Here is a 26,770-nt window from a genome sequence, read left to right on the forward strand (position 1 = left end):
CACCTCGGTGCGTGGCAGACAGGAAGAGGAGGGAGATGTAGGGATCAGTGCAGGGTCAGCTCTGTCAAAGGAAATATCCACCCTTTAAAGCCTTTAAGAGACTGTTTTCTTCTAAGTAGGTCCTACTGTTACCAAGGCAACCCAGGCAAGTGAGAACTCAGGGCTTTGTGTTTCTCCCTGGAGTCTCTGGGGAGAAGTAGCCTAAGTTTTCACCATCTGGGAAGGATACAGGAAGTGCTAGCCAGAGGTGGTGCCCACCTCCCTCCATTTGGAGATAGTCTTGTAATTGCTGGCCCTCCTCCAGTCCCAAGAGCCAGATCTGGCCATAATGGTAGGTTTTGGTTTCAGTAGACCTGGCTTCTTGGGGCCAGACATCTGCACCCATTCTGAGGCAACCTTTCTCAGGAGGGTATCAGAAAGTCCAATTAGGTCTGGGAAAGTGGCTCAGTGGTAGAGTGCTTGCCTAGCATGCATGAAGCCCTGGGTTCGATTCCTTAGTACTACATAAACAGAAGTGTCTCTGTGGCTCAAGTGGTAGAGTGCTAACTAGCCTTGAGCAAAAGAAGGCCCTAAGTTCAAGCCCCAGGACTGGCAAAAAAAAAAAAAGAAGAGAAAATGTCCAATTATGGTGAGCTTATATCAAACCATAGTACCTATACACACAGATACATACTTAGATATACATATAGACATATGATGTCTATAGACATATAGATGTGTGTGTATATATAAATGTATTTCCTGATCACTTACTATATGTTAGATCTCTATCTCTGGGTCCATTTCTGTTCAAGAGTTATATGGGAAGGCTCAGAACCAAACTAGCCATTAAATGTCACCTGGGATACCTGTACCCAAGCCTCTATTCTACACTGGGCTGGGCTGGCATTAAATTGCTTAGAGTGCTTTTGAAAAATGGAATTCTAGGCAATTCTGATCTGATGGGCCTAAATGATGGAAGAGCTATGATCCTGGATGTCAGACTTTTGGAGGTGACCTTGAGCCATTAGGTTGACCTCATAGACTCTTGTTTCCTCAGTAAAAAGAACAGAGAAATGTGTTACAGATTTTCTCTGCCCTCCTCTATGTATTGAGAACAGGGTTTGGGGAACCCCTCGCCATTTTTGTCACCCCTGTACTGCTCGCATTGGTCTCCTCTTTCTTTCTTGTGTTCTGGTAATTTCTTACTCATGGAAGGTAAAGGCTTCTGTGAAGTGCCATCTGGTACCTGGAGACTGGCAGCCAGGACCCCAGCTGGGACCTTACCACCTCTGGATAGTGACAGTAGCCCAGGAAGGCATTAATAGCTTGGAAAGCCCACCAGTCCATTGGTACACACCGAGCTCTGCCTGCCTCCATGATCATACACTTCCTTTTTCTTTTTCTTTTTCTTTCTTTTCTCTTTTTTTTTTTTTGGTGCCAGTTCTGGGGCTTGAACTCAGGACCTGGCCACTGTCCCTGAGCTTTTTGTTGCTCCAGGCTAGCATTCTACCACTTGAGACATAGTTCCACTGTGGGCTTTTTTTTTTTTTTTTTTTTTTTTTTTTTTTTTTTTTTGGTGGTTAATTGGAAATCAGAGTCTTACAAACTTTCCTGCCTGGAATGGCTTTGAAATATGATCCTCAGATCTCAATCTCGTGTGTAGCTAGGATTATAGGCATGAGCCACCAGCTCCCAGCCATCATATGCTCTTTCTCATGAGCTTCTGCTCAGCCTTGTCTCACTCACCCTTCTCACTCAGGCAGAGTGAGAAGTGCATAAGCATTTGGTTTTCTAAGTCTTCTATGAAAGAGATATTTTGGCCCCTACTTCCATTGTGGTTCGAATCTTCCAGTCCTCTAAGCTTTACTCCATCCTTAAATTTCCTTAACAGGCTCCCTCAAGGTCTCCATCCAGCAGCCTGTTTCCTCATCTATTTATTTATTGTACCACAGTGTTGAGATTTACTGCTTACTTGCCACATATTGTCATCCTGTGGACTCAAGGTGACTAATCAAGTTAGGAAGGTGTGACCCAAGAGGGAAAGGTACTGTGTAAGATGCCAGCTGGACTCAGTTGCAGGACTGCATTGGAACTGTGAACTTTCTTCCCTGTCCCCACAGTGCTTATGGCTGCAGGACTGAGGCAATGCTCACCCTCTTTTATTACTTTAACCACACGTGATCTGATTGTCCCTTGCACAGCCTGGACTCACTTACCCCTACCTGCCACATCAAGGGAAATTTCAGAGCTACTGGATAGCTTTTTTAAGTTTTTTCATAAAAATACCGTACAGAGGGGTTACAGTTACATGAGCAAGGTAATGAGTACATTTTTTATCAATCATTGTTGCCTCCTCCTTTGTTTTTCCCCTACCATCCCTTCCCTCCCTACTGGATAGCTTTCTGATCCCCACCCTTGAAGCCTCCAAGGGAGCCTAAGTGATTACTGAAACAGTCATGGCCCCTTATCCCTTCCTCTCTCCATGAGGCCCAGTCAGCCCTATGGCCAGCACTCACACTTGACCAGTCCAACTGGGAAAGAGCTTCCCAAAAGGACAGAACTACCATTTGACTGGTTCCTTCGTTTTTAGTCTGAGGTTCCCCTATGGAACATAAGATCTCTAAAAGGAGACACCATTACTTGCGTAATTAAATGATTCTAGCAATGCAGAACATCTACCCAGAAGCATGCTAATTTCCCCCGCCCTTCTTCTCAGAGTGCCAAAGCAGACATGCCTGTGAAACTAGGGTTTTTTTAACTAGAATCCTGAAGTAGGGAGGAGGCAGGGAAGGGAGGAACCAGGACACCAACATAGCCTGTTAAGACAGTAGGGCATGCGCCCTTCCCTGGCGTCCAGGCGTAGTGAACCTCCGGGCACCTCTGCCACCCTCGGTAGGCCCGCATGCCAGTGTTGAGGTTTTCTCCTGCTTGGGTTTGCCAGGTTTGGGGAGGGTCCAAAACCAGGAGAACCCAGACAACCCTTGATCCAAAGGGACCTCAGACCTCAGCACCAGGACCCACCTGGAGCAGATGCCAGTGCCAGCTCCAGCTCCACTCCGGCTCTGGCTCCAGGAGGCAGACACACCAGAGCTTCCACATGGACAGGAAGGGCTGTGGTGATCCACCCCTCGGCCACGGGCCTTGCCCAATCCGGGGGCCTCCGCTGAGCAGCCTCTCCACAGCTACCTGCTGTCTCTGGTTTGGTGCTCTCCATGGGATGGCATCCGCAGGAGGAAGGGTCAGGGGACTCTGGTCTTTTATACGTTTTTTTTTTTGTTGTTTTTTTGTGTTTTTTTTTTTACGCGGTAATTACTCCATGGCCATTTTTGTGGTATTTTGGCCTCAGCTCTTTACCAAGAATCACTGTGTTTACATGCAATGACAACTTGATATTGTATTTGATATAAAACTATTTTTTGTTCCTGGGGGGGGGACAGTAGGGCATTGAATGAGGCTGTGTCCCTGGAGCTAATGAGCAGAGCTGTGTACACTCCTAGTTGACATCTGTGGGTAATGACTTCTAAATTTCAATATACTTATCTGCGAGATGGGGGCAAGGGGAGAAAATAGGGCCTACTATCCTAGGATGGTTATGAGGCTGAAATAGGATAATAGACTTCAAATGCCCAGCCCGGCACTCACAAGTAACTAGTAAGGACTCATTCCCACCTCCTTCTCCAGGAAAAAAAGTCCAATTTATGTCTTGGAAACATAAGCAAAGTCTAGAATGGGATTCAGTTTCTTCTGAGCGCACAGTCTGCCTGGAACAAGGAGATCTTGTGTGAACTGCTCTGGGGATTTGCATCCAAATCAGCTCTAGCTATCTCATTGGCATCCCATGGCGCCATCTACTGCCCAAAAATGGAAGCGCCTTCCCTTCCTGATTTTCCTCCCTCCCACTCCAAGTCCTCTGTGTGTGTGTGTGTGTGTCTGTGTGTGTGTGTGTGTGTGTGTCTGTGTGTGTGTGTCTAGTGATTCCACTTCCTTCCCAACAACTTCCTTCCTTCCCTACTACCCATTTATGTATAGGATGTAAGCTGGTCCCTTGAGCCTATCTTGGCCTCAGTTTCTTCATTCAAGATTTCAAGGCCCCCATCTAGCACGGCTTCGGTCTAGGTGCCTAGAAAGTAACCACCTTCTGTGTATTGGTCTCTGTCTATGTTTGCTCAATAACACAGACAGAAGTAGAGTTGTGGCTCAAGTGGTAGAGTGCTAGCCTTGAGCACAAAAGCTCAGGGACAGTGCCCAGGCCTCAAGTTCAAGCCCCACAACAACAACAACAACAAAAGCACTAACACAGACAGACACAATCATTACACACCCTTTATATTTTTATTGAGGAGAGAAAGCTTTAGCATACAGAGCAATTTCTTATCTTCACAACGGAAGTAATACAACAATAACACAATAGTAACAATAACACATTTGTTTCAAAGTGGTTTCTTCCCGAGCCTCTGGGAATCCTTGGGTTGCTCCCATCCCCTTGCATGCATTTCCCACCCGCCCACCCTCAACCCTCCCTCAAACCCAAGGAAGTACCCAAAGCCCACAGTTCTTCTTACGGCTCTTGTGGCTGTCACATCACAACAAGTATTGAAGATCTGGGAAAGGGAGAAAAAAGTCAAAGTAAAATCCAAGCCCTCTCTGTCCCCGGAGGTCTGGATACCAGCTCATTGTTCATCTGCTCTCTCCCTGGCTGAGGCTATGTAGGTTCAGGGTGAGAAGCACCATGGGAACAGGCAGGGCCTGTGCTGAGGTGTCCTTGGAGGGGAGTGCAAGGCACCTGTCCTTTGCACATCTCCACAAGCACATGGGCAGCAAGGCCAGCATGATGACATCAGCAAACAGTGTCCACAGCTTTGAAGAACAGCAGTTCCCCTTCTGGAATTCTCACCTGAGGAAATAAGCTGAAAAACAGACAAAACCATTTTCATAAGGTTGTTCACTCCTGCTCTAGTGGGAATGAGGGAGTAACAGACCATTTAAATGTCTAACAAGAAGTTACTTAATACTTCAGTTTGCCCAATTACATTGGTGGCAGCCATTTTAAACTCTGCTGATGAGCAGCTAGAGCTGGCAAGATGATCTCAACTTTGAAAGAACATGCTAGAATGAAACGCAGCAAGTATGCATCTATGGGTGGGATTCTTAATGGGGGAGGATATTTTGTCCTTAAGAGTGTTCCCTATTTTCCAAATTTTCTATAATGATTATATATTACCCTTCTATTTGTGAGACCTTTTGAAAAGACAGCAACAAGTTATAGGAGCCTAATTCCACTGATCTCCAGGCTGAGAAACAAGTGATTAAAAAAAGAGTCTTACCTCCTATAGATGATCAGAGATCTCACCCAAAACCAGTCTGAGGACTGGGTCTCTCTGTGACTCCTCTTCCTCCAGCTCCTTCCTCTGGCCTCCAGGCCCAAAATCCTAAAGTTGGGCTGAAGTTATCTGTCAGACTCCAGTGGGGCACAGAGACTCCATTTACTATACTTTCTTCTTTCTAGTCAGACACTTGGGTTGCACTTATGCAGACAGTTCAGTGTCTAGGGGCAAGCCAGGCCAGCAGTAGTTTTGGCTGGCATTTTGCAACTAGAAGTGACATAGTAAATGTGCAGTTTTCACTGAAGAAGCAGTGTTTTCTGGTGAACAGGAGATCTGTTTATAAGGGTATCTACATTTGCTCCCAGAAGCTACAGCATTGCATACAAGACAGTCACCCCCTTAAGCCACTAGGTAGTCACCCCTTAAGCCACGCTGTGAAAATCAAAGTGCAGCAGTAGACTGGGGGACTGACCCTCAAATGAGAGCCATGAATGTATCTGGCCACAAGGCTGCAGTGATGCAGTTTCTAGCACCAACCTTCCTCTCTCCCCTCAGATCTAAGAATCCTTAGAATTGGAAGAAGCTCAGAGCAGGTTGTAGAGGGGGCTCTCTCTCTCTGTCTGTCAGTGTGGCTTCTCTCTACAGCAAGAGCCACTTCTACCACTTCTAGGAGACAGGCTCCTGCCACAGGCTTTCAGCTGGGGGCTGCAGTCCAAGGCCTGGCAGGAGGAGGAGGACCCTGTCCATAAGGCAAGAGTCACCCTTAGGAATGTCAAAATTACTTGTGCAGCCTCTTCCTCCTCCTTGCCCACTCCCAAATGCCTACCCCCTTTAGGCAGCATCAAGAAAGAGAGTGGAGACCGTGGTGTTGAGCTTTGTCTGCAGAGGGGTGTCCAGGAGGTCAGTGTGATTATAGAAGGCCCTATGTTTGGCCAAACTAGCCCAAGAGCCTTGATAAGAGTCTTGAGAGGAGGTAAGTGCAGAAACTGGAAATAGATCCAGCCTGCCATAGTCAGCCAGATGCAAATAAGTCTCAGTCAAGGTGTCCATTTGGCATACAGCTTTGTATACTCTCACTGTAGATTTCTCTCCAAGACCCTTTGGCTGAAAGTATGGCATGACACAAGTGTGGGCTTCTAGATATATTTCTTGATTCCATCCTGCTTGCTATCAGTTCTATCTAGGGAGTGGCCACAGCAGCTTTGGGAGTTCAGTGTAACCTGTCCTTTCAATCATTGGGGCAGATCAGTGAGGCATTGGGTGAAGTCTCAGTCAGCCAATCAGGATAAAAGTGTAGAACACAGGGCAGAGAAAGTCACGAGAGGCAAGGGTTTGGAACAACTAGAGGGGGACACAAAGGAGTGACCAGTTCATTGAGGCCCAGAAACTTGCTCTCCAGCTTGTAGTGGGAATGAGCCAAACACATGGCAAGAAGAGAGCTACTGCTGACTTCTCCTTTCCCAGGTGACTTTAGCTGGACATATGTCACTCTCTGGTCAGGGCTGCAAGACGGTCTGAAATTCTGCAGGTCTTCTTCAGGTTCTGCAAGCCTGGAACTCCTATAAGGACTGGTCAGTAGTCAGGGTAGATCTGGCAGCAGTAGCAGGGGCAGGGGACGCAATAGAAGGGTGTGTTCTGGGTGGCCAACTCACCCCTGCATTCACACGCGAATTCGGCCACGAGCAGCTCGGTGGCCCCCCTGTCTTGGAGTGAGGCGAAATAGCACTGGAGGGCGCCTTCGAATTTGGCGTTGACCCAAGCGACCTGCACGGCGAATCAGTGGTGGAGAGCTATAAAACGGCGAATTGGTACCTGGAAGGCCCTCCAGAAGTGGGACTCGATTCTGGTTCCTCCGTCGGCTGGAATGTATTATGGGAGGTGACATGACCAGGAAATTCTCAGCATGGTAGCCAATTGAGGAGCTAGTCTGGGTAGAAGTGTCCACAAGGACAGGCTCCTCCATTTCCATCAGCTCCTCTGGTAAGCCATGGTGGTAGTGGTGATGGTAGTGATGGTGGGCTGAGTGATGGATCTCCACACTCTCTTGCTCCTGCTCTGGATCCACGCTCCCCACCTCAATTACATCTTCATCCTCATTCTCATCATCATCCATAATCCTCCTCATCTCCTCTTTCTGTTTCATCTCCTCCTCTTCCTCCTCTTCCTCCTCCTCCTCATCCCCCTCCTCATCCTGATCTTCATCCTCCTCCTCATCCTTTATTTCTTCCTCCTCCTTCCTCATTTCTTCCTCCTCTTCCTCTTCCCTCATCTCCTGGTGGAAAACCCTCATGTGTTGCCCCATGTCCTTCAGGTAAAGCCTGTTACCACTTTCCTCTTCACCCTCATCCTCACAGTAGTGCTCCTCATCTTCATTTTCATCCTCATTGGGGTTGGGAGTAAAAGAGAAGAAGACATTGCGAACCCCAGGAAGTGGGATTGGCTTGGGTACACGTACCTTCCTTTCTATTTCCACACACTCGAGAATCAGCTCATCCAGGTCAGCCATTTCAGTGGACCACAAAAGCTCCTTTCGGAAGAATTCCGACAGGCCTTTGAGGAATTGGTTTTGGAGGCGACAGTCATCCCAAGGCAAGAATTGGGCTAGAAACTGAAAAGCATCTGCATAGCTGCCCAGGGTACAGTCTCCCTGCTTGAGCTTGCGGATGGCCTTTTTAGCCACACGCGGGGGGATGGGGCCACAGAATTCTTTACGGATTTCATCCAGGAAGAGCGGGAAGTTGGCATGCAGGGAGCTTCCCTCCTGGGTAACTGAGATAGCCCAGTCCCTAGCTTCCCCTGTGAAATAGGAGATCAGAAAGGCCACCTTTTCAGCACCTCCAGAGAAATGATCCTCATGATCAGCTATAAAGGTCTCCAACTGCATCAGAAATTCCGCCAGATAGACTGGGTCGCCTGAAAAAGGCTCTATGTCGGGCCGCTCCAGGAGTGGCAGAAGGGCCTGCGGGGGCGGCTCCTTGGACACAGGGCACAGCAGCTCAGAGGGGGATGAACTGACTGACAGAGGAGGGTCAGTGGACCCGTCAGGGTTGGTGTAATCCTGTACCACGTTAATCAAAAGATCATCTGAGACATACTCTGGATCCGTGCGTGGGGGAGGCCAGCACAAGAAGGGCACTTCTTCCTCGGGAGTGGGGTCAATTTCATTGAGCGGGAACTCAAAGTTCTCTTCAGTAAGGACAGGCACTATGGGCACTGGCCAGCGTATGTAGCTTGAGACATTGCTCCGCAAAGAATTAACCTCGGCCAGGGCTCTTCCTAGCTGCAGGCCCAAACTGGCATTCTCCCCACGAAGGGCATTTAATTCTTCTCGCAGGGCCACATTTGCCATGCGGAGGCTATTGAGATTTCCTGCCGCCTCAGACATCTCAACTAGCTTGGGGTTCTGAGGCTCTGGCAGTGGGGGAAGGGAGCTATGGGCCGCTGGAGCAGGCAGAAATGGGGTGGCAGGAAGCGAGAGGAGACCGAAGTGCGGCGGAGGGGCACAGCGAGGCCGGGCTACACCCACTGGGGCGAGCACCTAGGGAGCTTGGGGGCGCAGGGCCCCGCCGCTCGGCCCTGGACGCGTTACCTCGTTGGCGGGTTCACAGAAGGCAGAGCAGGCCAGCAGGCATGAGGTATTGGACACTGGCGTGGCGACTCGGTAGCAGTGGTAGCGATCAGGAGTACCGAAGCTCCGATGCCGGCACAGCGGGGAGGGAGCGGACTGCGGCAGGATCTGTCGAGGAAAAATCTTGCGGACCGCGATTTCCTGGGCCTTTTAAATGCAGCCAGGCATCTACATACGCCACGCCCATAAGGGGCGGATCATCGGCAACCATGAACACCCATTGGCTGGGGCCGCTGCTCCCCCACCCACCCAATACTTCCCCCCCCTCGGCTGTGCCTCTCACTGACTCTCTCCTTCCCTAGCTGCAGCTAACTCGGGTCGGGAAAATTCGACAGCGACTGCCCACTCGAGGTCGTCATGGCAACAGCCAGTGAACGTTTTCCTCTCCTCGGGCAGGCCCCCGAGTGTAGAGGAACTGCTTCGCGAGGCGCAGCTCAATCTCCAGAGCCTATTACAAGGTACTGAGAGGGAGGGGGGCTGCTGCCAGAGCCCAAAGGCCAGTTGAGCAGCACAGCAGCAGGAGGGAGGCAAGAAAAAAGAGTCCCGTGACCAGTGAGAGAAAGAAGAACAGTTTCATAGCTGTCGAAAATCAAAGCACATGTTTTCCATCTCTTTTTTTCACCTTCCAGACTGATGATTCTAAATGACTCTGTTTCCAAGTTTGTCCTACCCGCTCCCCCATTGTTCAACTCAGTAGACCATGAGGGAACAGGGTAGCAGCTGAGGCAGGGCAATGAGTCAAGTCCTTCTTAGTGTGAACAGGGTGTTTTGGGAAAATTCCACAATATGGGCCCTCCAGACCTCTCCACAGTTGCCCCTGCCTTTGGAATCCTGGCACCAGAACATAAAAGGAACATCAATGTCAGGATTTTCAACTCTGGTTTTCACTCTGCTCCTACAATAGGCTTGTCCACATATCTCCTGGGTAGCTACTGCCTCACCAATGTTAAGGCCAATAAATAGTACCCAAAGTTTCCTATATTGTACTCCTAGCCAGACTGAGCTTCTCCAAGTACATCACATCTCTGAGCTGGGGATGTAACTCAATGTTTAAGCACTAGCCTAGCATGTCAGAAGCCCAGGGGTGCCCTGGAGTCCATCCTCAGCACCTCATAAATGAACAACTTGGTACTAGCCTTGGGTTTCTAAAGGCACCTGGCATGGAGCTACATCCCCCCAATGATGCCAAGTGAGCCTCCCAATTGGACTGCCAACCATCATAATCTCAACAAGAAGTCAAGGAACACCACAAGCCTTGTGTTCAGATAACCAAGTGTCACCACACATTGAGTCAGTATGTTCTGTGCTGCTGCCAGGGGTAAAGTTAAGGCCATTGAATAGACACCCAAAGGGAGGAAGATTCTGCCTCCAGGTAACAAACTTTTCTAACATGCTGGACAGACCCAATTGTCCATAGAGGCAGTGAGCCATATTTGGAGGGGGGAATCGCCTCCCTCCCTTTAGGTATGTGCCCTGAGGCTGGATAAACATCTTAGAAGGGGTCTGAGTACAGAATAAGGCATTAAACTGGAGACCCCCGAGAACAAGCCCAAATCTCCATAATACTAGATATCTGTTCAAATGTACATAGTCATGAATGTTCTTTTCTTGTACTTCCTTCTTATCTACATCATCACTTCAGTCAACCCCATTCAAATCTTATGCATCCTTCTTACTCTTTGATGATGCCCATGAACTTCACCTTCTTCTGCACAATTATCTTCCCTCTCCTTCTTAGTCCTGACCCCACCCACAGTGGAACAATGCGTACAAAAGCTCAAGTAAGAGTTCTTGCATCTGGGCTTGCTGGTGCATCCCTATAATCTCAGCACTTGAGAGGCTAAGGCAAGAGAATCACAAGTTGAAGTCCAGCCTGACTACATAGTGAGATCTCTGCCTTAAAATTAAAAATAAAAGTTCTGTATTAGAAATTTTTAAAAAGTTCTTGGTTCCAAAGAGAAAGCTCCAGATAACTTCCCAGGGCAAATTCTTCTTTCACAAAGATCAGTTCCTTGTTAGTGTTGCAGAAAATCTGAAGAACTATAGAGCTTCAAAGAGAAGACCTTGTAGCAAAAAGAAAGAAAGAAAGAAAGAAAGAAAGAAAGAAAGAAAGAAAGAAAGAAAGAAAGAAAGAAAGAAAGAAAGAAAGAAAGAGAGAGAGAAAGAGAGAGAAAGAAAAGAAAGAAAGAAAGAAAGAAAGAAAGAAAGAAAGAAAGAAAGAAAGAAAAAGAAAAAGTCAATATCTTCTGCATCTGTGTAGAGCACTTGTATGGGGGTCATAGAGATGACGGTTTGGTCCTCAAAGCAACAAGGCTTGAATTTATTCATATTTTTCTTTCTCTGGCTATTTATGAAGCAGGACTTTTTCACTTCCACATCTAAGTGGTTCAAACACCAGGAAAATAACCCAGTGAAGCAATATGAGTCAGTCCTAGCAGCTAGTGCAGGAACCCTGTCTTTATGGTCCTCCTCAGCCTAGCACTTGGCCACGGCCCCCTAGAGTGTGTCTCCACTGTGCTATTTTTCAGAAGAATATGAGGAACAGTACTCCGAGGCCAGACTTCTGGGGCAGACCTTCCGCTCTTCTGATGAGGCCCCTGACCTCACTCACAACACAAGGCCCCAGTCTGCCAGGCGTCTGGAGTTTGTATTGATGGTGAGTTGCCTCTTCCCCCACCTGGGAGAGCCAGCGTGCACCCACTGACAGGGAACCTTGAAATGCTTACATTTCCACCTAGAGCTGCTGCTCACCTCTGTTCACCAGCAGAGCTAACTGAAACCCTGCCAGAATGAGCCCTGCACAGCAGGTACTCAGCTGACAACCTGTCCCTTCTTCCTTCCTCCCAGATCAAGCCTCCTACCACTGCCTAAGCAGTCATCCTGTCAGAGCACTGATCACTTCAGAAGCACACCCTTTCAAATATCACCCTCTCTCCCAACAGACTACAAATCGGCAGCTGAGTGAGGATGAGACTACTATCCAGGGTGTGAGGGCCCTGGAACCCCCCCTGAGCCTTTCTCCAGCCGACAAGCAAACTGCCTGGAATGGCCCCTTCCCTCTGCCAATCTTGGAAGGGAAGTGGTGGCCTCAGCCCTGCTCCACTCAGTCTGATCTTGTGCCCATCAACATTTCTGGTAGAGTTACTTAGCATCATCTATTTGCTTCTCTCCGTGCCACCACAACCCATTTTCCAAATGTACTTTCACTAACTGCTGGGGAGGGAGATCCATTCTCTTTGCTATCAGCTCACCCTGCACTGTCACAATCATGGCTCTTGTCAGGGAATGAAGGAATGCAGAAGAGGGGGCTCTGGCTGCTCTTCCTTCATTCTCGTGGAACAGAATGTTCCACAATGTTAGGAACTTGAATGCCCTTAGAAGCTTATATGGAAACAAAATTTGTGGATTATCTTTAGTTTGTTCTTTCATTAGATACTAACTCTTCCAAGAAGGTAGGCCTCTTCAATTTGTTTGGTAAGTTTTTCACACACAAAAAGAGGAAGTAGGAGGAGGAAAGGGAAAGGTTTGAAGGCCAAAAATACCAAACATACTAAAGGATATGGATAATATGAAGACAATGTATGTAACCCTTCTGGCTATGACTCTAGGGAAACACTATGTCAATTCATTTTTTTTGGAGGGGGTCCAGTCATGGGGCCTGAACTCTGAGCCTGGGCACTATCCCTCATCTCTTCAGCTCAAGGCTAGTGCTCTGCCACTTGAGCCACAGTGCCACTTCCGGCTTTTTTCTTTTTGTTTATGTGGTGCTGAGGAATCAAACCCAGGGCCTCATGCATGCAAGGCAAGAGCTCTATCACTGAGCCACCTTCCCAGCCTCTGTCATATTCATTGTTGCTCCCCACTTCATGCCCTACATAACAAATAGAAAAAGGGTCTTGCCAAAGCCAATGTCTCAGGTCTGTAATCTTAGTTACTTGGGAGACTGAGATATAAGGATCAAGGTTCAAAGACAACGTGGCAAGAAAGACTGTAAGACACTTACTTCTAATCAACTACAAGAAAGCTGGAATTGTGGCTGTGGCTTAAGTAGTAAAGCACCCAGCCTTGAGGAAAAAAGCTAATAAACAGATCCCAGACCCAGAGAAGGAGACAAGGAGGGACTTGATGAAATCCAAACTTTATTAACCCAAAGGAACCTACAGGGAGTGTGCAAGCCAGCACTGGCTTTGCAATGCTGAAAAAAGTTGGTCAACGTAAAGGAGAACAGCGCTGGCATTTGTGATGATGTTCCCTGAATATGGGGCTATCCACTGCTATTATTCATCTAGAAAAAAATGAGAAGATAGACGATGAAGTAGAGCCCATAGCCTAGGGAAGTATGCCAAGAAATGTAAGGTCATAAGAGAAGAGACTTGCAAAGCAATTCATTTTCTAAAAACCTCTTACTCTCAATGAGGCTGTTCCTGAGTTTTATCCAAAGAACTAAGTACTTGAGCAAGGCATGCAATAGTGCAGCTGGACAGGAAGGGTCTGCCAAGCCAGCTGCTAATTGGGAGACAAGGAGGTGAGACACATATATGGATGGCTCCATATCCCACCTCACCTTGTCACTGTCCCAGCAAGTTCTCAGGAGCCAAAGGCCAATCCAGTACTTTAAGAGAGACAGGGCTCACACACCCTGAAGCAGCCAGTTTGGGTTGAATGTGACCAAGTGTTTGTGTGGAGGTCAGTGGGACAACTTCTTGGAGATTGCAAGCTTCCCCTGGCCCCTATAACGATATTTTTTGTTGGTTATAGGGCTTGAACTCTGGGCCTAGGAGCTGTCCCTGAGCTCATCAGCTCAAGGCTAGTGCTCTACCACTTTGAGCTACAACACCACTTTAGTTTTCTGGTGGTTAATTGGAGCTAAGAGTCTCACGGACCTTTCTGCTCAGGCTGGCTTTTAACCACAACCCTCAGATCTCAGCCTCTTGAGTAGCTAGGATGACAGCCCACCAGCGCCCAGCCCCTATAAGTTTTTTTTTTTAACTGAGAAAAGATCACAACCAAACTAGACATTGTAGCTTACAATCTCAGCCCTTGAGAGGCTGATGCAAGAGGATTGAAAATTTGAGGCTAGCCTGGGCTACATAGTGAGACCCTGAGAATTGGTGCTGTGGCTCAAGTGGTAGAACACTAGCCTTGAGCACAAGATGCTCAGGGAGAGCACCCAGGCCCTGAGTTCAAGCCCCACAACTGACCAAAATAATACATCAATGGTAACATAGTGAAACTCTGTCTCTGAAAACCAAGGGTTGAGGGTGTGGCTTAGTTGAAGAGGACTGGCCTGGCAGGAGCAAGGCCCTATCTATGTTCCATCCCCAGCAATGCAAAAATAAGAAAAAGAGAAAAGATTACACACAAGTAAATCTAGTCTCATCCTATCACTTTGTATTTATGTTTCTCTTCTAGCTGTACAACTGAATAATCACCTGAAGACTCTTAGAAAATACTTCTATCTAGACTCTACTCCCAGAGAGTTCAGTCTTCTGGAATGGAATCCGGTTTAGGGGTTTCAAAGCTTTCTGTTAGTTTTAATATTAAGCCAAGGTTAAAAACTTATAGGTGACCTGGGTGTACCTCTGAGACCCAGCATAAATACCCACCACCTAATTGGGAGGGATGGGGAAGACGTGCCAACCACATTGATGCTATTCATGCTTATGCTACTGCCATCATCCCTTCTCTCTACTTAAGGCCAGTTTCCACTATACTTTAAACAGAAACCAGGATGCATCCAAGTGTCTTTATTTTGGCTACAGGGCAGCAGTTTGATAAACATGCAAGTTTGCGACACTCGTTGTTTAATACAGAGACAGCTGTGAACCCCAAGTCCACCCTGAGGCGGAGGCGGACCATTATTGGAATCTCTAACTTTTCCCAGCGAGAACAAGGTGACCCCAATGCGGCTGATCCCTTTCCCAGACCCTACCTCAACTGTTCAACTAGTCCTGCCACTTAGTAACATTATGAGGATGAGGAACAAGAGTAATTCAGAAGAAAGGGGCTTTGAATGTCCTGAGAAAGCCAGTGTGATAAAGGACAACCAAGGTCAAGTTCAGCAACTAAGTATGGAGAGTAGGGTAATAAAGTCATCACATGATGGTCTTCCATTGTAAATGTAATATAACCACATATGCCAAATTTATGCACATAGATAAGGAAAGGGATCATGACTAAAAATACCATCTTAACAGACCATTGCTGTCCAAAAAGCATAGATCAGGGCTGGGGGTGGGTGTGACTCAGTGGTAAAACATTTGCTTAGCATATATGAGGGCCTAGATTCCATCCCCATCACTGAAAAGAAAGAAGGAAATACTCAGACAAGAGAAAAATTGGTATGAGCCCTGGTCTCTTTATTTTTTTATTTTTTTTATTGTGAAAACACTGTACAGAGGGGTTACAATTACATGGGTAAGATAATGAATAAATTTCTTATCAAGCATTGTAGCCTCCTCCTTTGTTTCCCCTTCCCATCCCATCCTCCCCCTGCCCCCGTCCTAGTCTCTTTATAAGGCCTTAACCAAGTTATATAGTCTGTGAGCCCCAGCTTCACCATCTACATCTTGTGAGGATCATATCAACCCAGGAGAGTCTTGGTGAGGATTCAGAGCTGTTGTAGAGTCTGTGCCTGAGATATAGTTGTTGTTCTATCAATGGTGGTTGTTAGTCTAAATTATCATCACAAAGATAGTAATCATAGCAGCAATAATAATAATGATAGAACAGTCTTGTGTATATCAGAAAGGTTCTTGAACTTGAGATCATCTGAATGGTGTCATCACATTGGTAGGTATATTTTGAAGATTAAGAGTAACAGATTCCAGAATCTCAACTGGGCACCTAGTGTTCAATTATAATGGACTCCTGGTTCACTGCTGGGATTAAAAGTTCTTAATCAGTTTGTCACCAGGATTGATGTACGATGATGTCTATAATGGTTCAAAGAGCTTGAGGGAGAGCAGACGGGGAAATCCAAGGTAGTCCCACATAGCACTTGTACTCTGAAAGAAATAATCAAAGCTACAAAGACTTTGGCAGCTATCTGGCCAATCCAAGGGCAATCTGTGACTCATTATGTAGTGGTGGGCAAAAGACCAAGTCTCCTAGCATACTCATTTGTAGAAGGAAGAACGAAGGAAATCTGACAAAGCTATTGGCAAATGCTTCTTTGCAAAAAAAAAAAAAAAAAAAAGTAACTGCTGCTATCTCAAAACAGCTGATGGGGGAGTATCGTTTGCTGCTTCTCCATAATGCTCTTATGTTTTCCCTCCTCTTTCAGGTCACAGCAACAGCCCTGCAGACAGTGTGACCCTCTCTGCCACCTCGGATGCCAGGCCCAGCCACTCGGCCCCACCAGGGATTCATGGAATAGTTACCATTGGGCAAGAAGCACGATTTCCAAATTTGACTTCACCAGGACTGAGAAATCCTTCCAGTCAGTCCGGGGACTCTCACCAAGTACGTGGAGATCCAGATCTTCCCAGCATGGAGAGCAGGGGGATGGTATATAGTGTCCCCAGTTCTTGCAATGGACCCACAGAATCAACGTTCTCCCCTTCTAGGAAGGGAGATACTTTCACCTATATGACTCCAAGTGCCAACAACCAGAGTAATCAAGTCAATGAAAATGGAAAAGCTCCTTCCTTGGGGAATTCTTGGGTGAACACCTTCCAACCTCTGGTTCCTAAGGAGGCTGCTACTCTCTTTGTCACTCATGATAACCCGGCAGGATGCAGTGGGGTAACCAAATACTCAGAGCATCCTAGTCAACGAAGACAAACACTAGGAAGACCTCCCAAGATTGGCCTTCTGACCAGTGGTACTTTGAGGCTAGAGACAGGCCCAGGTGGAGCCAATAGATTCCGGGAGCGATCACTGTCTGTGCCCACAGACTCAGGTACCACAGTAGGGAGCTATGATGAAGAGCACAAGACCAGCGAGGCTTGTGCCCTACCGTATGCCAGCACAATCTCAGAAGGCAGTAACAGTGCTGATAACATCATGTCACTTAATGCCGAGCAAGAGGCCCGGCACAGAAGACAGAGGTCCAAAAGCATCTCACTCAAGAAGGCCAAAAAGAAGCCTTGCCCACCAATGCGCAGTGTCTCTCTGGTCAAAGATGAGCCCATCCTCTTACCAGAAGGTGGAACAGCATTGCTCAAGGACCAGAGACCCAGGAGCCTTTGCCTGTCCTTAGAAAATCAAGGACATCCTCACTCACTCCACCCAGATGCTCAGGGTCACCCAGCGGTGCCAACCCTCAAAGATCCAGAAGGTACTCATTTCTCCCACCCCTGGTATCTTACTGACTGGAAGTCTGGTGACACCTATCAATCCTTGTCTAGCTCTAGCACTGCCACTGGCACCACAGTCATCGAGTGCACTCAAGTTCAGGGCAGCTCTGAGTCTCTTGCCTCACCTTCCACCTCCAGAGCCACAACACCTTCCCAACTCTCCATTGAGGTGGAGGCTAGGGAGGTATCCTCTCCAGGAAGGCCTACAGGACTGATGTCACCCTCCAGTGGCTATTCCAGTCAATCAGAGACACCTACACCCACAGTCTCCATGTCCTTGACTTTGGGCCACTTACCCCCTCCAAGCAGCAGTGTTCGAGTACGTCCAGTGGTACCCGAGAGGAAGTCATCACTGCCTCCAACATCACCAATGGAGAAAATTTCCAAGTCACGCCTGTCATTTGACCTACCACTGACCTCTCCGACCAGCCTGGATCTATCCGGGATGAGTATCTCCATTCGCAGTAAAACCAAGGTGAGCCGTCATCACTCTGATACCAACTTTGGAGCCAAATTGGCCCAGAAAACTAGCCCCAACCAGCCCATCATGCCCATGGTTACTCAGTCTGACCTTCGTTCCATTCGCCTGAGGTCAGTCAGCAAATCTGAGCCAGAAGAGGACACTGAGATCCCAGACTATCCAGAGGAACCTGGAGCCGAAGAAGTCTTCACATTGCCTGAGAGAAAAGTGAAACCTCCTGTAGCTGAGAAGCCCCCTCTGGCCCGAAGGCCTCCAAGCTTGATCCACAAGCCGCCATCAGTCCCTGAGGAACACCCACTAGCTTCACCAACTTTGGCTATGACCCCTAAGAGTTCTATTCAACATGTGAGACCACTCTCTCAAGACAGCTACACAGTGTTGAGGAAACCAAAGTCCTCCAGCTTCCCCGATGGACGAAGCCCAGGGGAGTCAACTGTCCTCTCCTCTCTTGCTTTCACGCCTTTTGCCAGTTCCTCTGGTGCTTTCTTCTCAGGAACACAACAGCCTCCCCGGGCAAGCATGGAGGATGATAGCCCCAAAGGGAGAGCATTGCCTCAAAGAATAAGCCTCCAGAGCCAGGAAGAAGCTGAGAAAAAGACCAGCAAGATCCCACCTCCAGTACCAAAAAAGCCCAGTGTGCTCTATCTGCCTCTCACCTCTCCTGGAGCTCAGCTAGAGGCCTATGTGGTAGAAACAAGGCTGCCTCTAAGCCCCATCATCACCCTAGAGGAAGAAGGCAAGCATCCCCCCACTCGCAATGACCCTCCATCTCCTGGTAAAAGGATGATTTCAACTCTTCAGGCTGACAGGGGGCAAGAGGCACACTCTTCAGGTTAGTAAACTGGCTGCCACCTTTTTCTTATAATCTCAGGAGGGATGAGCATGAGAGTAGAATGCCAGTAACAGTAGCAGTTATTTCAAAATAGTCATCCTCATCCATGGCCAAAAAATAGGGGTATTTTTGAGGATATGAATTACTCGGAACAGGAACCACAGGTCACCCTTTTACTGCCCTTGGCATCAGGACTTACCTGGGACACCCAGGTGTCCAATGCCAACCCTTGGTTCAAGTGCTAGGTGATTAAATCAAGCTAGGCCTTAGCATCCTAGAACTTCAGGATCCCATCTACTCAAACTGGTGTGCATTCCCTGTCCTAGGACACCTCCTCACCACACAATAGTTTTTTTTTTATTAGGGGCAATAAATTCAGTTTGATACCTGACTCAGTACCCTCCCAGAACATGTTCCGGTGTCATGGCAGATGGGAAGGCATCCACCCTTTCCTGGAGCCTTCCAGAGGAAAGGGAGCTCACTTCTTTAGATGGTGTGAGGCTGATTCTTCCTGAACCCATAAGACTAGGCTAGTCTCCTTTTTGTACTGGTACTGAGGCTTTAACACAGAACCTAGACACTGTCCCTTAGCTTTACTGATCAAGGCTGTCAATCTACCACTTGGGCCATGGCTCTGTTTCCAGTTTTTTAGTGGTTAATTGGAGATAGAGAGTCTCACAGACTTTCCTGCCTACACTGGCTTGGAATCTTGATCCCCAGATCTCAGCCACCTGAGTAGCTAAGATTAAAGGCATGAGCCACTGGTGCCTCACTGTTCTCCTCTCTTTTTGTGATGATGTTTTAATTATAATCCTGTAACAAGTTTAAGCATGCAGTCCATTCCTGTTTATATACACTCACATTTCATCTTGCAAAACTCAAATTCCATACTCCTGTGCTATACCTTTCCTCCTCCTTCTGGATGCTAGCTACTATTCTACTCTTGAGTCTGTAAGTTTGATAACTGTGTACTTCTGATAAGTGGATTCAGTCTTTCTTTGGTGTGACTAGCTTATTTTACTTAATGTTCTCAAGACCCATCCATGTTTCTCTTCCTTTTTGAAATTTTTACATTGAACATCAAAATCCCATGACATTTTTTCTTTTGTTTGTTGGTTTGTTGGTTGGTGATACTGAGGTTTGAAACTTAGGGTTTTGCACATGCTAGGCAGGCTCTCAACCACTTGAGTCAAACCCCTAGCCCTTTAGGTTTTAGTCATTTTTTTGCCTGGGGCCAGACTTAGACCAGTGATTCATTCTCCTACCTAGGGCCTCAAGCATAGTGAGGCTAGATCATAGGTATACCTACAACCCCCAGTTTATTAATTGATATAAGAGTTCATTAATTTTTTGCTCAGGGTGATCTTGACTCACAGTTCTTCCCATCTCTGTCTGCTTCTGAGTAGCAGGGATTACAGTCATGAGCATCTTCTGGTGGTTCCTAGCCTTCTTTAAGCTCATCTGGACTCTTAGTATAAGTTAATCACTGTAACTAAAACAAGCAACCACATCAAAGCCACAAGTTATTTTAGAATATGCTTTCTAAGACTCCACGGGCTCCCTCTGAGATTCAGAAAAGTTCCTCTCTCACCTGCTATGGGAGAGTCATTACTTTAAATTGCTTTCAGCTCAGTGATATTTTTTATTATCTTGGGCATTTTTTAAATTAAAGTTTTGTATCAGCATTTAGGTGCACAGAGGGAGTTTAGTTGTGACATTTCTGTTCATGTATACATCAACTTCACCACCTCTATCATTCTCCCTTCTCCCCTCCTTCTTAAAACAATTTCAACATGTTTCATTGTTCTGTGTTATTATATGCAAATAAATGACTTGGACAATATTCATTCTTGTTAAACTTCTGTTGATACCCACCCTCAGCTCTGTGATTTTTTTGTGCCCATCCTGGGGCTTGAACTCAGAGCTTGTTTTTTGTTCTTACACTTAAGCCACAGCTTCATTTCTTGCTTTTTGGAGCTTAATTAGAGCTAAAAATCTCTACCACTTTCCCACCTGGGCCGACTTTGAATGAAAATCCTCAGCCTCTTAAGTAGCTAGGATTACAGATGTGAGCCACTGGCATTTGGTCCTGTAATTTTTTTTAAGATGGTATATTACTATGAAATAAGGGACTGTGGTGTGGTTCAGTGAGAGAGCTTTCTAGCATGGGTAAGGCCCTGGATTCCATCTCCAGCATCAAGCAAACAAATATACAAATAAAAAAAAATGTCACCTGTTGGTGAGAATGACTGACCAATCTCTCTGTCTCTCCTCCCTCCTCCTTCCCTCCCCCCCACTCCACTGAGGGCAAATCATTAACCTTCAGAACTTCATGTTTCTGGGGCTGGGAAGGTGGCTCAGTGGTAGACGCTTGCCTTGCATGCCTGAGGCCCTGGGTTCGATTCCTCAGCACCACATAAGCAAAAAGAAAAAAGCCAGAAGTGGCGCTGTGGCTCAAGTGGTAGAGCACTAGCCTTGAGCTGAAGAGCTGAGGGACAGTGCCCAGATCCAGAGTTCAGGCCCCACGACCAGACCCCAAAAAATAAAATAAAATAAAAAGAACTTCATGTTTCTCTTTTTAAAATGGAGACATTAAAAATCCCCTCTCTGCTACCCTTCCAGAGATGCTTTAAACAGCAAATGAACTAACATGAAAATGGATGTGCTTTGCCATATCTGCTGTGGTCAAAGTCACGCCTTCTGGTTTTTATGCCTAGGGAGTACTGTGGAACCAAACACTGAAGAGAAAAGTTTAATCAGTGATAAAACAGCTGAATGGATTGCGGAGGAAGAGGATGACGTGTTTGTGGCTTCACGCACAACTGAAGATTTGTTTACTGTGATACACAGGTCTGGACTATTTTTTGTTCTTGGTTCTAATTGCAATTGCGTTTCCTGTTTCTACCTAAAGAAAAACTGCTATCTCTAAGCAGCCATTAGAATTGCAACTGGAGCCCAAATATCCACGTATGTGAGCCCTGTCTGGGGCCTCACATCTCAAATTCACTGACGTCTTTGGGTAAAGTGGAGGAGGGGAGAAGAGGGAGGACCAGGTGCTGAGAGAGGCCCCTTGTCTCCTAGCAACTGCTTGGCCTATTGTGGCTCCATCTGCTCTCACAGTTCTGTCTGCAGTCAGAGACATTTAACCCTTTACAGAATTCCTAGTAGCACAAAAATCTCAAGAAGTAATGTGGGGCACTGGGCAGCAAGCCAAAGCAGGGACTTAGGCAAAGGGGGAGCAGATGAGGCACAGGGGTACAAGGTAGGGGATCAATGACAAGGAACCTTGATCTAAGAGCCCAGTTATTAGAGCTGGAACACCAGTTCAGAACAGGATTAACCCCTAATCTAAGCCTTTAGCCTCAACTCCATACATTTGGCCTGGTCCCAGAAGCTTGGTAGGACTCACCTTGCAGGCACTAGTCAAATGACTCCAGCTGTGGGCATTGAAAGGCAGGAGAGGGGTACAATGAGGAAACTGGGGACCTAATGGTAAAAGAAAGCTGATCAATAGTATGCTTGCAAGACTATCGTGTGCATGTATTCAAGCACATCCTTAGGCAAGGAGTTGTACAAAGCATTGCTAAATATTTGTTCCCAGAATTTATTCAGACCAGATCGTCTCTTATTTAGGTCCAAAAGAAAGCTGCTTGGCTGGAAGGAGCCTGGAGAGGGTTTTGCAGGCAGCAGGCCAAGCTCCCACTCACCAGTGAAAAACACAGCCGATTCTCCCATCAGTGAGTCTTCTTCCATTGCCTCAGGACCAAGTGGCAGCACCAGCCTAGATGCTGGCAGAAATGATGATTTCAAGGCCTTGCTCCAGAAGAAGGGAAGTAAAGCAACTCCCAGGTCCCGCCCCTCAGCTGCTGAGCTGTTGAAGACCACTAACCCACTGGCTCGACGAATCATTGCTCAGTTTTCAAAAGACTATGAAACCACCGACAACCCTAGTACATAAGCCTCAGCTTCAAGAGCAGGGCTTACTAGGCTTGAGTACAGAAGGGGGAAGAGAAATGGGTTTAGAAAGAAACCACAAGCATAACAAAATAGCCTACATTTCTTTTACATTAACTCACACTCTGGATGGCAGAGAGGCCAATTCAACTAGAGCTGAGATCATCAAGCACTTGAAAAGTCTTCAGACATTCTGCATTCCCACTCTTACACCCTTGTCATGAGTGACTAGGGAGTTCCTTATTCTCCCCCAGTGCTTTGAACTAAGAAGAAATCCTGACGTGAGGGTGTGTGTGCCCCTTTTTAGTCAATGTCCTGGCTGCTCTATCCCTTGAGTCCTATCCCTGAGAAGCACGATGGGGGAGCAGACTAGGGCCTGCCCAACAGGGGCAGGTGGGAGAAGGCATCATTTCCAATTATCCACTCTCTTGTGTAGGGTCATAGAAAGACACCTAAGCCTCCTCAACCACAGTGTGGCTCTCTTCTAGTGAGAGTTTCACAAGTGTGCTCTTATTTTGGCATGAGGTTGATTGGATGGCTTTTGTGGTGCAAAATATGAATGTGAGTCTGTCCTGAAACTTCATGCCTTTTTCAGTTTGATTGTCTATGCGGAGATCAGGGTGATGAGTCTCAATAAACTTTTAAATTCCCCCACCCCACCATTAGCTAGGAAAGAGCCTGACTGGGTGGCTTTGGATGAACCAAGCTTAGCCAACAAATGGACCAGGAATTTGTTCACTCTGATCTAACCAAGATAACTCACAAATGCTCCTTGAGGTCCTTCAAATGTCTGACATCGTGGACATCCAGGATCTGTGCCCAGCTCATGCTGCACTCCAAGAACGCATTTCATTTGCATATAGGATTCATTACAGGAGGTACTTAGGTGAACGATCAGCATCAACAAAGGCTCAAGGAGGATAGAAAGTAAGTGCATCTTACCCCACATATTCAATTCAGATAAAAGGAAATCATCTGACTCTGTTCCAAAAATCAAGAACTTATAAACTAAAAAGATCTACCCAAGTCTAAAAGGCAGCCTTACAAATTACAATAGCCCATAACACAAAAAGGGCTACTTTTTGCCATTTATGTGCTGCTAGTTGACCAACTTTCAGTTAACCATATTGGAGGAGAATGTTAGAACTTGGGGAAATGGAATGCTGTAAGAGTTCCAAAAATAATCATTGTGATTCTTTCCCCTCCAACTCTAACAGGCGCTAACTACTCTTGTCAGTTTTCTAAGCAGAGCAAGAACAATGGTTCATCTGATTTCCATAACCCTGATTTCTGCAATGGGGGAGAGTTGTGGAAAGACAGATGAAGCATTGAACAAAGAAAACCTGCTAATCAGTGTTGGGAATATATTATATGAGTCCCAAGAGGTCAAAAGGAAAACTAAACAAGATTGTAGCCCACTTCACAAAGAATGTTCCTTGACCCAACAAATTGGTCAAGTTCCTGGGTGGGGATGGAAGGGGGAGGCCGGGCGGGGAGGGGGGCGGTCAGCAAGGAGAGAGGACACAGACTTTCAATGACAAGCAGTTCTCTCTTTTGATAGATCACATTCCCACCAATGAGAAGCAAGCTCTTAGTTCAACTACCCATGCTCTAGCTAAATGAAACAGCTGAAAAACCATACTAAGTACTGAAACTTGACTCTCATGTAGAAGCCTTAGGCCCAGGTTCTTGGTTGGTCTGCTTCTGAATTCTAGACCAATAAGGAATAGGCCAAGCCTACCAACTGCCTGGCAATCAGCACTTTCATTTAGAAAGAAGCCACTTAATAAACATCTAGGGAAATACCAGCTGCTTTTACAATTATTTGAACTATTTGGTTTGAAGGTCTTAACCAAGTTTCTGAGGGGGGGGGGTGTTGCTAGAAGTAAAATAAGATATCCAGGCCTTCATTTGTACATGAATGTTTCACTTATCTGCCCTGGACTCGGAGTTCCAAAGGATGAAACATTGTTCTCTGTAGGGAAATGAAGGAGCTTATGCTTTTGTCTCACAAAAGTGAAGGGCTGCCAGGTCCTGTTCCTTGAAAACTAGTATGAACAGCTGAACTTTCAAGTATGCAAGTATGGAACTTACATAGTCTAAGACTTGGTACTTCTGCTGATTTTTCTGGAAGCTTTAAAGCTGAATGCCCAGACACCTTGATGTTTTTCCATCACCCGCATTCCTGCTTTCCTCTATAAACTCCTATTTGCTTAGAACTTCTTTCTAATTTTTAATTGTTATTATGAAGGTGATGTACTGAGGGGTTACAGTTACATAAGTCAGGCAAAGAGTACATTTCTTTTTGGACAATGTCACTCCTTCCCTCACTCTCTCTTGCCTGGAAATTTTAGAATATCTTCTGTAAAATCACTGTCTCCCAAATGCCCAGTGGTGTCCCCATTGGCAGAGGATTTGGGGAACAGAATGTACAGTCAGACATAACAGCTAAGACTGGAAATATTAAATTAATATTATGTGGCAAGTGGACCTAGCCCCAAGCAACCCCAAACTAAAAAAACTACCAGTCATTGATTAGCAAGCACCTTTCCTACTCCTGACACTCAACCTCTTTTCTACCCTGGATTAGCATAAACCTAGCTCTTTCCCCTACCCAGGCACTTCTGGGCCACTTGTATCTTTTGAGGCTGGAGAAGAAAAGCAACAAGCCCTGCTTAGGAAAGCTTTCAAAGAAGCTCCTGCCACCACTATGACTAGTACAAATAATTATGAGACTAATCTCTAAAGGTAGAATATGGTTGGAGAGAACGAACTTGACCCCAGGAAGTCAGCTTCCACTTTAAGACTTTCCTAACCCTTTCTTGTCCTCTAGTTCCAACCAATAGCAGCTAGATTGGCTTCAATCTAATCAGAAGTAAAGGCATTGTACTTGGTAGTATTAAGCAAGATAGTGTAAGGAGTAAGGCTGGCTTGATTGGTGTCTCTTCTCCTTTTCCTGTACTACTTGGCCTGCCTAGACCTCTTACCTGACCCCCCCCCCCCGACTTGTTCCCACATGAACTACATCTATGGTCAATATCTCAACTATGTGAATGAGGCAAGGTCACAGGCAGTCAGCTAGATTATATTAGCCCAGTGATTACACTTTGATCAACCAATCTGATCATGTGACCAATAACTGAGTCTCTAAGGCTCTTCCAACAAGCATTTTGCCTGACACCCACTTGAATGACACAGATCTGATCTCTGTGTACCCATCTCTGAACATATCTGCCCATGCACCTGCCCCCTTCCTCATCCCTGAACTAGGAAAAGGACAAGTTCAAGCCCAATGCCATGTTCCTCACTGGTTCAGCCTTCCATGTTTGCCAATGGTGAGCTTTCACTTTAATATGATTTGCCAGGGCCAGGACTAAGGTGAGGCTACCTAGGTGCCTACAAGAGCACAAAATTTGAGGCGCCTGCTCTCAGGGCCCTGCAAGTGCCTTAGCCTCGTCCGGGCCCTGTGATTTTTCACTCTGTAACATAGCCTAAGTTTCTCTTCTTCCCAGTGTGGTGGTTCTGATTTGGGGGAGATAACTCCCTATCTATTGTCGCACCAAATGTTTTATTGCTATTTTTTCATTCATCGCAAGAAGCCTTTGTATGCCTATGCATTAAAGAATTTTCAGTATTATCAGAAAGCAGCAGATTTCGGGGTAACCTGCTCCAAAACCTGTTTCAGTGGTGTTACCCCACCCCAACCCCCAGGGATAGCCTGCAGCTAAGCAATGAATTCTATTATACAATCCTGTCTCTTTCTGCTCCATGCTCCCTAATCATTATGTCCCAGCACCAACTCTCCTCAGTGCCTCCTACTTTCTTTTCCTCCTAAGAAAAACATGCTCTCAGGAAAGGGATAAATTCATTTACTTTGAGATGATGAGGCTTAATGCTACCTCTCTTGAGGGTCGCTTGTTTTTTGTTTTTTGTTTTTTTTTGGGGGGGGGGGGGTTTTGGTCAGTGGTAGGGCCTGAACTCTGGCCTGGGTGCTGTCCCTCAGCTCTTGAGCTCAAGGCTAGCACTCACTCTACCACTTTAACCACCCCACTACTTCCGGTTTTTTCCTGCTTATGTGGTGCTGAGGAATCGAACCCAGGGCCTCATGCATGCGAGGCAAGCACTCTACCACTGAGCCACTTTCCCAGCCCCGGGTCACTTGTATTTTAACAGGGGGAAAGCCTTAAGCCAAAGGAATGAAGTGCTGCTTGCAGAATGTTAGGCATCAGCTAGTTGTAGAAGTCCATTTTGTACCATGGAAGGGCCAGA

General features: G+C 46.6%; 2 protein-coding genes across 5 annotated transcripts in view; one reads left to right on the forward strand and one right to left on the reverse strand.

Moving 5' to 3' along the window:
• Nhsl2 (NHS like 2) overlaps positions 1–23,959 on the forward strand; it is a 92,948-nt gene extending 68,989 nt beyond the window's left edge. For 2 of the 4 annotated variants that reach the window (XM_070040329.1, XM_070040330.1), the window contains exons 2-4: positions 16,220–18,547; positions 21,265–21,397; positions 22,181–23,959. In XM_070040329.1, the coding sequence (XP_069896430.1) occupies positions 16,220–18,547; positions 21,265–21,397; positions 22,181–22,505 (2,786 nt within the window). In that variant the 3' untranslated portion in view covers positions 22,506–23,959. Of the gene's footprint in view, positions 1–9,236; positions 9,393–11,462; positions 11,591–11,876; positions 12,070–14,696; positions 14,829–16,219; positions 18,548–21,264; positions 21,398–22,180 lie in introns of all 4 variants that reach the window. The other 2 variants (XM_070040327.1, XM_070040328.1) reach the window with 2 other exon arrangements.
• On the reverse strand, positions 4,504–9,082 carry Rtl5 (retrotransposon Gag like 5). Its single transcript, XM_070040331.1, has 2 exons — positions 5,307–9,082; positions 4,504–4,889 (listed from the first exon to the last, which is right to left on the reverse strand). Exon 1 carries the CDS (start codon positions 8,689–8,691, stop codon positions 6,967–6,969), a length of 1,725 nt encoding a protein of 574 aa, XP_069896432.1. The 5' UTR covers positions 8,692–9,082; the 3' UTR covers positions 4,504–4,889; positions 5,307–6,966.
• Positions 23,960–26,770: the final 2,811 nt, after the last annotated feature.

Source organism: Dipodomys merriami, unplaced genomic scaffold (assembly GCF_024711535.1).
Source record: "Dipodomys merriami isolate MVZ:Mamm:240054 unplaced genomic scaffold, mDipMer1.0.p SCAF_3, whole genome shotgun sequence".
NCBI classification, from domain to species: Eukaryota; Metazoa; Chordata; class Mammalia; order Rodentia; family Heteromyidae; genus Dipodomys; species Dipodomys merriami.